The 13,057-nt window shown below is 36.3% G+C and overlaps 1 protein-coding gene across 1 annotated transcript in view; it reads right to left on the bottom strand.

Annotated features, from left to right (window-relative positions):
* LOC133985746 (NLR family CARD domain-containing protein 3-like) overlaps positions 1-5,678 on the bottom strand; it is a 112,127-nt gene extending 106,449 nt beyond the window's left edge. The window contains exon 1 of the mRNA XM_062425443.1: positions 5,572-5,678. Within this exon, the coding sequence (XP_062281427.1) occupies positions 5,572-5,608 (37 nt within the window). The 5' untranslated portion in view covers positions 5,609-5,678. The remainder of the gene's footprint in view (positions 1-5,571) is intronic.
* Between the last annotated feature and the right edge of the window lie 7,379 nt (positions 5,679-13,057).

The following is a 13,057-nucleotide window of genomic DNA, read 5'->3' as shown; positions in this document are numbered from 1 at the left end:
GTTGTGTAGCATGATTTTGGTCGTCCTACACTGTATAATATTAACGCTATTGACGATTTTTCACAATAAAATTCCCCAAAAATATGCAAAAACATATTTTTCTGAAATAACTGTTGTAGTACGATTTTCAGGTGACCATTGTTGTGTAGCATGATTTTGGTCGTCCTACACTGTATAATATTAACGCTATTGACGATTTTTCACAATAAAATTCCCCAAAAATATGCAAAATTTATTTTTTCCTGAAATGACTGTTGTAGTACGATTATCAGGTGACCCTTGTTGTGTAGCATGATTTTGGTCGTCCTACACTGTATAATATTAACGCTATTGACGATTTTTCACAATAAAATTCCCCAAAAATATGCAAAATTTATTTTTTCCAGAAATGACTGTTGTAGTACGATTATCAGGTGACCCTTGTTGTGTAGCATGATTTTGGTCGTCCTACACTGTATAATATTAACGCTATTGACGATTTTTCACAATAAAATTCCCCAAAAATATGCAAAAATAAATTTTTCTGAAATGACTGTTGTAGTACGATTATCAGGTGACCCTTGTTGTGTAGCATGATTTTGGTCGTCCTACACTGTATACTATTAACGCTATTGACGATTTTTCACAATAAAATTACCCAAAAACATGCTAAATTTATTTTTTCCTGAAATGACTGTTGTAGTACGATTATCAGGTGACCCTTGTTGTGTAGCATGATTTTGGTCGTCCTACACTGTATAATATTAACGCTATTGACGATTTTTCACAATAAAATTCCCCAAAAGTGTGCAAAATTAATTTTTTCCTGAAATGACTGTTGTAGTACGATTATCAGGTGACCCTTGTTGTGTAGCATGATTTTGGTCGTCCTACACTGTATAATATTAACGCTATTGACGATTTTTCACAATAAAATTACCCAAAAATATGCAAAATTTATTTTTTCCTGAAATGACTTGTAGTACGATTATCAGGTGACCCTTGTTGTGTAGCATTATTTTGGTCATCCTACACTGTATAATATTAACGCTATTGACGATTTTTCACAATAAAATTGCCCAAAAATATGCAAAAACATATTTTTCTGAAATAACTGTTGTAGTACGATTATCAGGTGACCCTTGTTGTGTAGCATGATTTTGGTCATCCTACACTGTATACTATTAACGCTATTGACGATTTTTCACAATAAAATTCCCCAAAAATATGCAAAAATAAATTTGTCTGAAATGACTGTTGTAGTACGATTATCAGGTGACCCTTGTTGTGTAGCATGATTTTGGTCGTCTTACACTGTATAATATTAACGCTATTGACGATTTTTCACAATAAAATTCCCCAAAAATATTCAAAATTTATTTTTTCCTGAAATGACTGTTGTAGTACGATTATCAGGTGACCCTTGTTGTGTAGCATGATTTTGGTCGTCCTACACTGTATAATATTAACGCTATTGACGATATTTCACAATAAAATTGCCCAAAAATATGCAAAAATAAATTTTTCTGAAATGACTGTTGTAGTACGATTATCAGGTGACCCTTGTTGTGTAGCATGATTTTGGTCGTCCTACACTGTATAATATTAACGCTATTGACGATTTTTCACAATAAAATTCCCCAAAAATATGCAAAAATAAATTTTTCTGAAATGACTGTTGTAGTACGATTATCAGGTGACCCTTGTTGTGTAGCATGATTTTGGTCGTCCTACACTGTATACTATTAACGCTATTGACGATTTTTCACAATAAAATTGCCCAAAAATATGCAAAAACACATTTTTCTGAAATAACTGTTGTAGTACGATTATCAGGTGACCCTTGTTGTGTAGCATGATTTTGGTCATCCTACACTGTATACTATTAACGCTATTGACGATTTTTCACAATAAAATTCCCCAAAAATATGCAAAATTTATTTTTTCCAGAAATGACTGTTGTAGTACGATTATCAGGTGACCCTTGTTGTGTAGCATGATTTTGGTCGTCCTACACTGTATAATATTAATGCTATTGATGATTTTTCACAATAAAATTCCCCAAAAATATGCAAAATTTATTATTTCCTGAAATGACTGTTGTAGTATGATTATCAGGTGACCCTTGTTGTGTAGCATGATTTTGGTCGTCCTACACTTTATAATATTAACGCTATTGACGATTTTTCACAATAAAATTCCCCAAAAATATGCAATTTTTTTTTCCTGAAATAACTGTTGTAGTATGATTATCAGGTGACCATTGTTGTGTAGCATGATTTTGGTGAGTATACAGTGTATAATATTAACGCTATTGACGATTATTCACAATAAAATTCCCAAAAGATTTGCAAAAATAAATTTTCCTGAAATGACTGTTGTAGTATGATTATCAGGTGACCCTTGTTGTGTAGTATGATTTTGGTCGTCCTACACTGTATAATATTAACGCTATTGACAATTTTTCACAATAAAATTGCCCAAAAAATATGCCAAATTTATTTTTTCCTGAAATGACTGTTGTAGTACGATTATCAGGTGACCCTTGTTGTGTAGCATGATTTTGGTCATCCTAAACTGTATAATATTAACGCTATTGACGATTTTTCACAATAAAATTCCCCAAAAATTTGCAAAAATAAATTTTTCTGAAATGACTGTTGTAGTACGATTATCAGGTGACCATTGTTGTGTAGCATGATTTTGGTGAGTATACACTGTATAATATTAACGCTATTGACGATTTTTCACAATAAAATTCCCCAAAAATATGCAAAAATACATTTTTCTGAAATGACTGTTGTAGTACGATTATCAGGTGACCCTTGTTGTGTAGCATGATTTTGGTCGTCCTACACTGTATAATATTAACGCTATTGACGATTTTTCACAATAAAATTCCCCAAAAATATGCAAAAATAAATTTGTCTGAAATGACTGTTGTAGTACGATTATCAGGTGACCCTTGTTGTGTAGCATGATTTTGGTCGTCCTACACTATATAATATTAACGCTATTGACGATTTTTCACAATAAAATTCCCCAAAAATATGCAAAAATAAATTTGTCTGAAATGACTGTTGTAGTACGATTATCAGGTGACCCTTGTTGTGTAGCATGATTTTGGTCGTCCTACACTGTATAATATTAACGCTATTGACAATTTTTCACAATAAAATTCCCCAAAAATATGCAAAATTTATTTTTTCCTGAAATGACTGTTGTAGTACGATTATCAGGTGACCCTTGTTGTGTAGCATGATTTTGGTCGTCCTACACTGTATAATATTAACGCTATTGACGATTTTTCACAATAAAATTGCCCAAAAATATGCAAAAACATATTTTTCTGAAATAACTGTTGTAGTACGATTATCAGGTGACCCTTGTTGTGTAGCATGATTTTGGTCATCCTACACTGTATACTATTAACGCTATTGACGATTTTTCACAATAAAATTCCCCAAAAATATGCAAAAATAAATTTGTCTGAAATGACTGTTGTAGTACGATTATCAGGTGACCCTTGTTGTGTAGCATGATTTTGGTCGTCTTACACTGTATAATATTAACGCTATTGACGATTTTTCACAATAAAATTCCCCAAAAATATTCAAAATTTATTTTTTCCTGAAATGACTGTTGTAGTACGATTATCAGGTGACCCTTGTTGTGTAGCATGATTTTGGTCGTCCTACACTGTATAATATTAACGCTATTGACGATTTTTCACAATAAAATTCCCCAAAAATATGCAAAAACATATTTTTCTGAAATAACTGTTGTAGTACGATTTTCAGGTGACCATTGTTGTGTAGCATGATTTTGGTCGTCCTACACTGTATAATATTAACGCTATTGACGATTTTTCATAATAAAATTCCCCAAAAATATGCAAAATTTATTTTTTCCAGAAATGACTGTTGTAGTACGATTATCAGGTGACCCTTGTTGTGTAGCATGATTTTGGTCGTCCTACACTGTATAATATTAACGCTATTGACGATTTTTCACAATAAAATTCCCCAAAAATATGCAAAAAAATGTTTTTCTGAAATGACTGTTGTAGTACGATTATCAGGTGACCCTTGTTGTGTAGCATGATTTTGGTCGTCCTACACTGTATAATATTAACGCTATTGACGATTTTTCACAATAAAATTCCCCAAAAATATGCAATTTTTTTTTCTGAAATAACTGTCGTAGTATGATTATCAGGTGACCCTAGTTGTGTAGCATGATTTTGGTCGTCCTACACTGTATAATATTAACGCTATTAACGATTTTTCACAATAAAATTCCCCAAAAATATGCAAAATTTATTTTTTCCTGAAATGACTGTTGTAGTACGATTATCAGGTGACCATTGTTGTGTAGCATGATTTTGGTGAGTATACAGTTTATAATATTAACGCTATTGACGATTATTCACAATAAAATTCCCCAAAAATATGCAAAAACATATTTTTCTGAAATAACTGTTGTAGTACGATTATCAGGTGACCCTTATTGTGTAGCATGATTTTGGTCGTCCTACACTGTATAATATTAACGCTATTGACGATTTTTCACAATAAAATTCCCCAAAAATATGCAATTTTATTTTTTTCCTGAAATAACTGTTGTAGTATGATTATCAGGTGACCCTGTGTAGCATGATTTTGGTCATCCTACACTGTATAATATTAACGCTATTGACGATTTTTCACAATAAAATTCCCCAAATATATGCACAAATAATTTTTTATGAAATAACTTTTGTAGTGTGGTTATCAGGTGACCATTGATGTGTGGAGTGAATTTGGTGAGACTACAGTGAATAAAAGTTGAGATATTGAATATTTTTCGCTTCGGTACTGCACTTTGTAGACGGTACCTAAGCGCTCGCTTCTCCGCCCGCAGTGCATAGAGAGCAATATATTTCCTGCAGCCTGGAGGACGACTCGTTTTGGCGAAAATGAGTTTGTAGTCAATAGTCTACCTTACTACGATAGGAAAGAGACATTTTTTATGTTTTAACAATGTTTTTTTTTGTGAGCTATTGATCGCTGTTGTTCTAATCTGCCAATCTCTTTCTAACTTTACCCAAGTGAGGAGGAGACGGAGGCACAATGACAGAATACACACAGGACAGAGTTTTTCCACCTGTGTTAATAATTTTGGAGTGGAATATTTTTGGTTTTACTAACAGCATTGACTTCGTTACAAATACTCTCCCATATGTGGATTTTTTCTGGTAATATTTGTTTTTGTTATAACTCAATATATTAGTTAACCTCTTCCACTAGAACCTGATCACATTTCATTTTGCGCTTGCAGCTTTCTGCTCGTCCAAACTCTCCATAAAGACACACAACCCTCATGTAAATACTGCTGTCTCCACCCCGTTGCACCTGTTTTCATTTACGCAGTTATTCTTAGTAGATCACCCGCAAAACGCACGTAAACGGCACGCGCAATCTATTGCACCGTGCACGCAATTTAGTACCCACTATTGGGGATCTTAGTAAATCAGGCCCTTAAAGTCATTTTGGAAATGTACTGGACAGTTGTCTCTTTGGATTAATGTAAACATTTTACAAAGCATCTTACTGCTCTGCAGAGAGTCAGCCAGCTGATCCTGTTTCATTCTTCTGAGGAAGTTCAGTGAGATCTTCAGAAAAGCCTGTCTACTGCTCCTTCTGTGCTCTTTCTCTTGATCATCGATCACATCCTCATCCTCCCTGTTCTTCTCCAAACATTTTGGGTCATCTGGACTCAAAACCCTCTTGAACCCCTTTAGCTCATTCTTCACAAAAGTGATAATGTTCTTTTCAAGTATCTGGAAAGGAGAAGAAAATAATATTTTACCTATTGATACAAAAATAGCATGACACCTTCCTGTTTGAGAGGGTGACAATTATAAAACTGACTCTCATTTCATATAATTTCTTCTAGATGAAGTAAAAGGTGTACATTTACACACCATAAATATGTAGTCCAAGTCTGTTCGATCATGCTCAGGAAACGGATCAGTGGTAACATCTGCCCTCCATTGGCTGACTCTGTGAAGTACACATGAAATAAAGCATGAAGTGTTAGCTCATACTACATGTGCCCTCCAGCCTTCCAGATTTTTATAACTGTAGCCTCCTGTTTGGGACATTTGTTGATCCTTAACCACCTTAGATTAGCTAAAAGGATTGGAAAATCTAAATACACAATAAATAAAAAAACAATGGATGCAGTATGATTTTGATAGTAATAATACATATGTCATTTCAGGAAAGTCATGTCCACCCATGAATGTAAAGGGAGGTTCCATTGATCCATCAGTCTTTATAGACATACAGCTAGGTTCCGGAAAATCTGTTTTCTCCAGACGGATCCTGACGGACTGATAGGAACATCACCATCTAATTTCATCGCCTGAGCTACTGTATAACCAGAAACTACACTGCTCAAAAAACTTAAGGGGACACTTAAATCACACATTGGATCTTGATGAACGAATTATTCAAGTTGAAAGAATCTTTACTGATGTACATTGTACAATTTGTTGAGAACAAAATGATGTGACAATGTTCAAAGGAAACCAAAATCATCAACCCACTGAGGTCTGGATTCAAAAATCACACTGAAAATCAAGTAAAACATTTGTAATCACAGGCTGATCCAAGTTGTGTGAATTTCATCACACCAACTCATAATGTGACTCAGTAGTGTGTATGGCCCATGCATGCACTCCCGACAATGTCTGGACATGCTCCTGATGAGTCAGCAGTGGGTGTCTTAGAGGAACTCCTCCCAGACCTGGATCAGGGCATCAGATGTACTGATTCATAATGTCCCATAGGTGCTCAGTTGGATTTAGGTCAGAGAAACATGAAGGTCAGTCAATGGCATCAGAGCCTTCATCATCCAGGAACTGCCTACACACTCTGGCCACATGAAGCCGGGCATTGTCCTGCACCAGGAGGAACCCAGTACCCACTGCACCAGCGTAAGGTCTGACAATTGTTCTGAGGATTTCATCCCAATACCGAACAGCATTCAGGGTACCATTGGCTATGACATGGAGGTCTGTGCGACCCTTTAAGGATATGCCTCCACAGTCCCCATCATAAGGGAATAACAAGGTTATTACATTTTATCCTGAGGGGAACATGAACGTCTGTAGCACATTGTGTCTATCCAGCCAGTAGATGTTGAGATATTTTACTGGATTAATGAAACATCTGACCTGTTGGTGGCACTGAATGAGAAGTCAGGGGTTCATCAAAGTCATTAGGATTCATTCTTTGAGAACCAAAATGTACTGCAATCCATCAAGGTATGTTGTTGCTGTGTCTGTATGGATCGAAGTGTTGACCAGTAACCAAAAGACTGACCAACAACATTTGAGTCATTGTTAGATCATTTTGGAAAGCTTTGATATTACCTACCTCTCTGTTTAGGTACAACAACTTAGTTAAAGCCTCATAATATTACAAGAATAAATACAGTACATGCCCAACATAACTTTAGCAGATGAATACATTCATCATCTAATACTAGTAACATCTTACCTCTTATCAGGAGAACACTGTCCATGTCTGAACCCAAGAGGTGCTTCCTTTGACTGGTCACTCTTAATGGACACACAACTGGTTTTAGGGGAGTCTGGTCTCTCTTGATCACTCCTGTACATGGAGACAGATATGATCTGAGAATTCAGGGGCAGTAGTTTCCCAAGTGGCAGGTTGAGCTGAGAGCATTGATTGATGAGTTAGTTTCACTTTTCCAAAGGGCATGGAGCCACCTATATACCTAACGGTATTCCATCATATTAATGCAGAAATAGGTGGTACCATCATAAAACCAAAATATAAAGAAATAATAAAATATAAATTTCTTCTTTTTGGTTTTTGATTTTTTTTTTTTTTAGCAAAGGAGAACAGGAGTGATTTACAGAGCAGATGTTGTAGTATGAAATTTAATTTCAGTTGGAGTTTACTCTTTTTCAGGAGGATCGTTTCCATCTTTCAACATAATAGGTGATTCCTTTGACTGGTCACTCTTAAAGGACACACAGCTGGGTCCAGGGGAGTCTGGTCTCTCTTGATGAGTCCTGGCAGACACATAGGATCAGATCATACATATATTTAGAGGCAACCATACCGACAAGCTATCAACAAGAAAGGTAGTGTGTAGCATGAATAAAATGCTCTGTTATGGTATTTGTAATCCTATATTTCGATATCACTGAGGTCACTCTTAATGGACACACAACTGGTTTTAGGGGAGTCTGGTCTCTCTTGATCACTCCTATAAATGGAGACAGATATGATCTGAGAATTCAGAGGTTTGGAAATACCACAGTGTGGGCAGTAGTTTCCCAAATCAGTTATGTTATGAGTCACAACTGTGTTGACTGCTATGGCAAGTCAAAATGAAAATGAACATACTCAAAAAACCTGTTATTCCTCCTAAATCATTTTCAAGCTGAACTGAAATCACATTTGCTTTTGCAGTCAAAAATAATGTCAACCTTTTTTTTAAATGCACTATTAATAGATTTTTATCATTACGATGAAAAAAAGCTCTTGGGGGAAATATTAGACATGCTCATTGTTGTCTCAGTGACTGGAGGAGCTTGTCAGTTTCTGTGTTTGATTGACAGCAACTGGCAGGCTGCTATCAGGCTCAGTGTGACCATCTGCTCTGCCTATGAATGCCACGTTAGTGCTTTATGGAAGATTTTAATGACTGTATTGAAATAAGAGCTTCAGCTATGTAGATTGACACAGTAAATGATGCTATTCCATCACCAAACTAGAGGTCACATCATGAAATCAAAAAACATAAAATATTTCTTTAACGCAACTGATCTGTAATGGACAATCAGTTGGAGTTTAAAGTTTACTCTTTTTCAGGAGGATCGTTTCCATCTTTCAACATAATAGGTGATTCCTTTGACTGGTCACTCTTAAAGGACACACAGCTGGGTCCAGGGGAGTCTGGTCTCTCTTGATGAGTCCTGGCAGACACGTAGGATCAGATCAGAATGAAAAATACATATATTTAGAGGCAACCATACCAACAAGCTATCAACAAGAAAGGTAGTGTGTAGCATGAATAAAATGCTCTGTTATGGTATTTGTAATCCTATATATCGATATCACTGAGGTCACTCTAATTCACTACAATGAGAAAGTGTGTCCAAACTTTTGACTGGTACTGTATGTACGGATGATGTAAAGACAGTTCTTTTTAAAGCATATTGTACTCTATACAGCCCGTCTGTGGTGCAATTACAGCAAAGCAAAAATGAAGAAGCTTCAGGTTGCATACAATGATGCATTTAGAATTCTGCTTACGCTTCCAAGATGGATGAGTGCCAGTCACATATTTGTTTTTAACTATGTCCCCACCTTTTATGCTGTGTTGAGGAAGTTATAGTACAGATTCATGGTTCAGTTAACTGAATCCACAAATGAAGTCATGATAGCATTAGCTCAGCCTACACAAAGTACTGTATAGTCCTTGTATTGTCTTGTGTTTTATTTTATTTTGTTTTTGTTGATGTGGACCTGTGGATGTGTTTCAGAAAACAAATATATAAATACAGTTTCATTTATTGTGTACATACAGTACATATATCATTACTATAATACAACCAGAAATATTAAGGGATAAAATCTATGAAAATATACACATTTATATTGTCTTACTGTATATTGTCATATTGTTCAGGCCCATGTGTTTTGCAAAGAGTTTCCCTCTATTGTAAAGGGTTCCTATGGATGACTGTAATTGTACATGCTTTTGCACCAAAGCCCAAATGATATGTAATGAGGCCAGAGAGAGATAAGGAAGGTGTGAAAGCCTGACATAATCAAAAGTTCATGACAATCATTTCAATATGTGTCAGGTCAAGTTTCTTTACCTGCTTAATCGCAAATAGAGTCTATTTAAAACAAGCAGTAGGTGGTAGAAAGTAATGGTTACAGTACCTTTTCATTGTGGAAAAAACGTGCTGCCACTCTGATAAGAGACAATGGAGAAAAAGACAAAGGGAAACAAAAAAATGAATAAAATGTAAGTTAAGGTGGTGTCTTCAGTATACTGTAGAATGCATATTAATTCATTGTATAATGACCCTGTCATCTGCTGTCTCATTGTTTCATTATGAGATTTAAAAGACTCCTAACTATTCTCACATACCTTTAAAAAACAGCTATTATAAAATACAATGTTACTTAATATGTACATGAATACAGGCATCTCTAATGACTTCAACACCAATAATCAAATATCGCTGTGATGAATATATCAGACTGATATAAAATGACAGAAAAACATCCCAATAAACAGAGAACAACTTTTTTAATAATGAGTTAAACTTACTCACGAGAGTCCCATGAATGAGCGTAACTCCAGCAGCTCTCCTCTGTTCAACAGGTTTGTACCGAGAAAGAGCTTTCTGTTCATCTCAGTGAACAGAAAGGATACACCCACAGGTATAAAAGCAGTGAAATATGAAAGACAGTGCTTATCTTTTTCAGCAGTCCTGATCAGTGAATGCACAGGTCTAATTGTCATATGATATCTGAGCTGTCAAAGAATGCAGTCCGACTGGTTTAAGCATGCGGGCAGAAGCTAAACTACATATCTGTGGCTGAGGTAGAGAGTGTGTGTGTGAGTGTGTGTGTGTGTGTGTGTGTGTGTGTGTTGCACTTTCACAATCATCTACAGTGATATGAAGAGCAGTTTCAGATGGCTTTAGACTTTATTTCATTATTCTGTACACTACAGCATTATGCATTTTTGACTAATGTGGCAAGAAACCCAGTAAAGAGAAGTCAAATCAAAAGGAGAATTGAAATTAATAGGGAAATTACCGATATTAAAATTCCAATTGTGCTTGATGCTAGTGAGATTATCATACAGTAATGTCTAGCAAAAGGTTGATCACATTTGGTTTCAACAGAAGAGGAATTCTGTAGAAGAGTAGAAAGAGATGGGTGAAAGAAGTGAATCTGATCCCAGGAGAAGAAAACAGAAAAGAGGAAACAAAACAACAATCCCTCTACTGACTAATGGGGCTTTTTCTAGCACTACACTTTTTTTGCGTTTCCACTAGGGATAGTACCTGGTACCTGGTACTTTTTTAGTACCTGCTCTGGTGAGGTTCCAAGCGAGCCGAGCCGATACTAAATGTGATGTCAACAGACTGCCGGCCGCTGATTGGTCAGAGAGTCGTCACTGGTTTGTTAAAGCTGCATAAATTGTTTTTTGTGATTGTGGAACAAGCTATAACCTCATACATATTTTTACTTTCTGCCACATAGCAACAATCATTCATTTAAAGTCCTTTTTGTCTTCATCTGATAATTGTTAGTCCAATTTTCACTCTACTTTTAGCTCTGTTTTAGTTTATGCCAATTCCTGAGAAAAATACTTGGCTTTTTACAACATAGCATGTTGATCAAGAATAATCTGATCTAAAAGAGAGTGAATATTGGGCTTCCATTCGCCAGGTGAACAGAAACAGAACACCATCATAAATGTGAATGCTGTTTGCTAGAAAGTTAGTATATCAACTTAAAGATGTGCTCTATTGCCTCTAAGTGTACAAAAAAAAAATCCAAATACCCCAATTCCAGCTTCTCAAATGTGTATATTTTCTTGTTAACTTGGTCTCCCGTATAGTAAACTGAATATCTTTGGGTCGTTCACTGCTTGGGTTATTTGGCGACGTCAAGGAGAATGAAAAAAAATCAGTACACGCTCTGTCCCGATGCTCCCTTCCATTCTGGAGTTTTGGTCCCCCGGGGATAATCCTATAGTAAGCCGCATAGATAATGCCATAAATGAACCATGCCCAAATATGGCCAGATACAACATCATCTACAGCATATACAATTTAGTCTATTGGTCTACAAATGAGGACAATGTCTGGGAATGCAGCTCAGCACCCTTGTCCTCTAGTCCTCAGGGTCCACAGTATCCAACATCTGGTTACAGACATCTGCCTACTACTGTCTCAAAGGGAGACCGTGTCTCACAGTCAAGATTTGGTGTGACCTCAAGGCTTAGTTTGACCCAGTGTATGCCAGTTAATGAGACATAAGTTTGGAAAATTCCCCAACAACCTTGAGCTTTGGGAAACAATGATCATGGGACACGTGGTCAGTCTGCAACAGTCTACTGCAGGGGAGGTTGGGACCCAAATGACTGCAGGAGGCAGCTTCAGCAAGTCCAATGATCCAACCTTTAACCTGAAAGAACCTGACTGATGCTTCAAATTAAACATCAATAAACACTGTTGGAGGTTGCAGTGGAGCAGCTTAGACACAAACACACCGTAAGATACATGCAAAACTATTTTTAAAACAAGTATCAACATTGTCCAGACAGACAGACAGACAGAGATAGATAAGCCTACTCGATACTGTATTTAGCTGTGTAACGTTTAGCTGGAGCCACTAGGGGTCAGTGTGGTGTAAGGAGGCGTTCGAGCTCCAGTTGAGAAACACAGCTGAGTGTAACTGGTTACACAACTGACCAGTGTCACATAGAACTACACTAAACTGACATATCGATACATTGTAAGCATGGTAAGCTGAAAACACACAATTATTACGTCGTGTTTTATATACAGCATAATAGTTCAGATTTAAACAGAGTTGAATATAATTTGGGTTATTTATTTATTTTATGTTGAACCCTTATGGCCAAAATCCCACCAGGCAGAATCTCAAAAACATTATAGCAGGACAGTTTAAATGTATGTAAAAACTAATGGTCATGTAACTGAATTCAAGTGCTTGCTGTCACGCAGACTTGCAGGATGCAACCCCCCCCCCCCCCCCCCCCCCCCCCCCCTCCTCCTCCTCCTTTTAGGAAAACGCTCATTAGGGGCAGGTCCGTTATGTCAAACCAAACTCCGTCCACAAATAAGTATATTTAAAAGGTAGTTTCCCTGCCAACATATACCTGTACTCTGAACCCACTAACCCTGACCTTGATGAAATAGGTTAGCCTTAGCACTTTAATTCGGCTTGCATAAAATCAACCAAGAAGCATTTATATCAACATATTTCAATAAGATTTA

This window comes from Scomber scombrus, chromosome 9, assembly GCF_963691925.1.
Source record: "Scomber scombrus chromosome 9, fScoSco1.1, whole genome shotgun sequence".
Lineage (NCBI taxonomy): Eukaryota > Metazoa > Chordata > Actinopteri > Scombriformes > Scombridae > Scomber > Scomber scombrus.
Note: the sequence above shows the minus strand (reverse complement) of the source record. Positions and strands in the feature narration are given on the sequence as shown.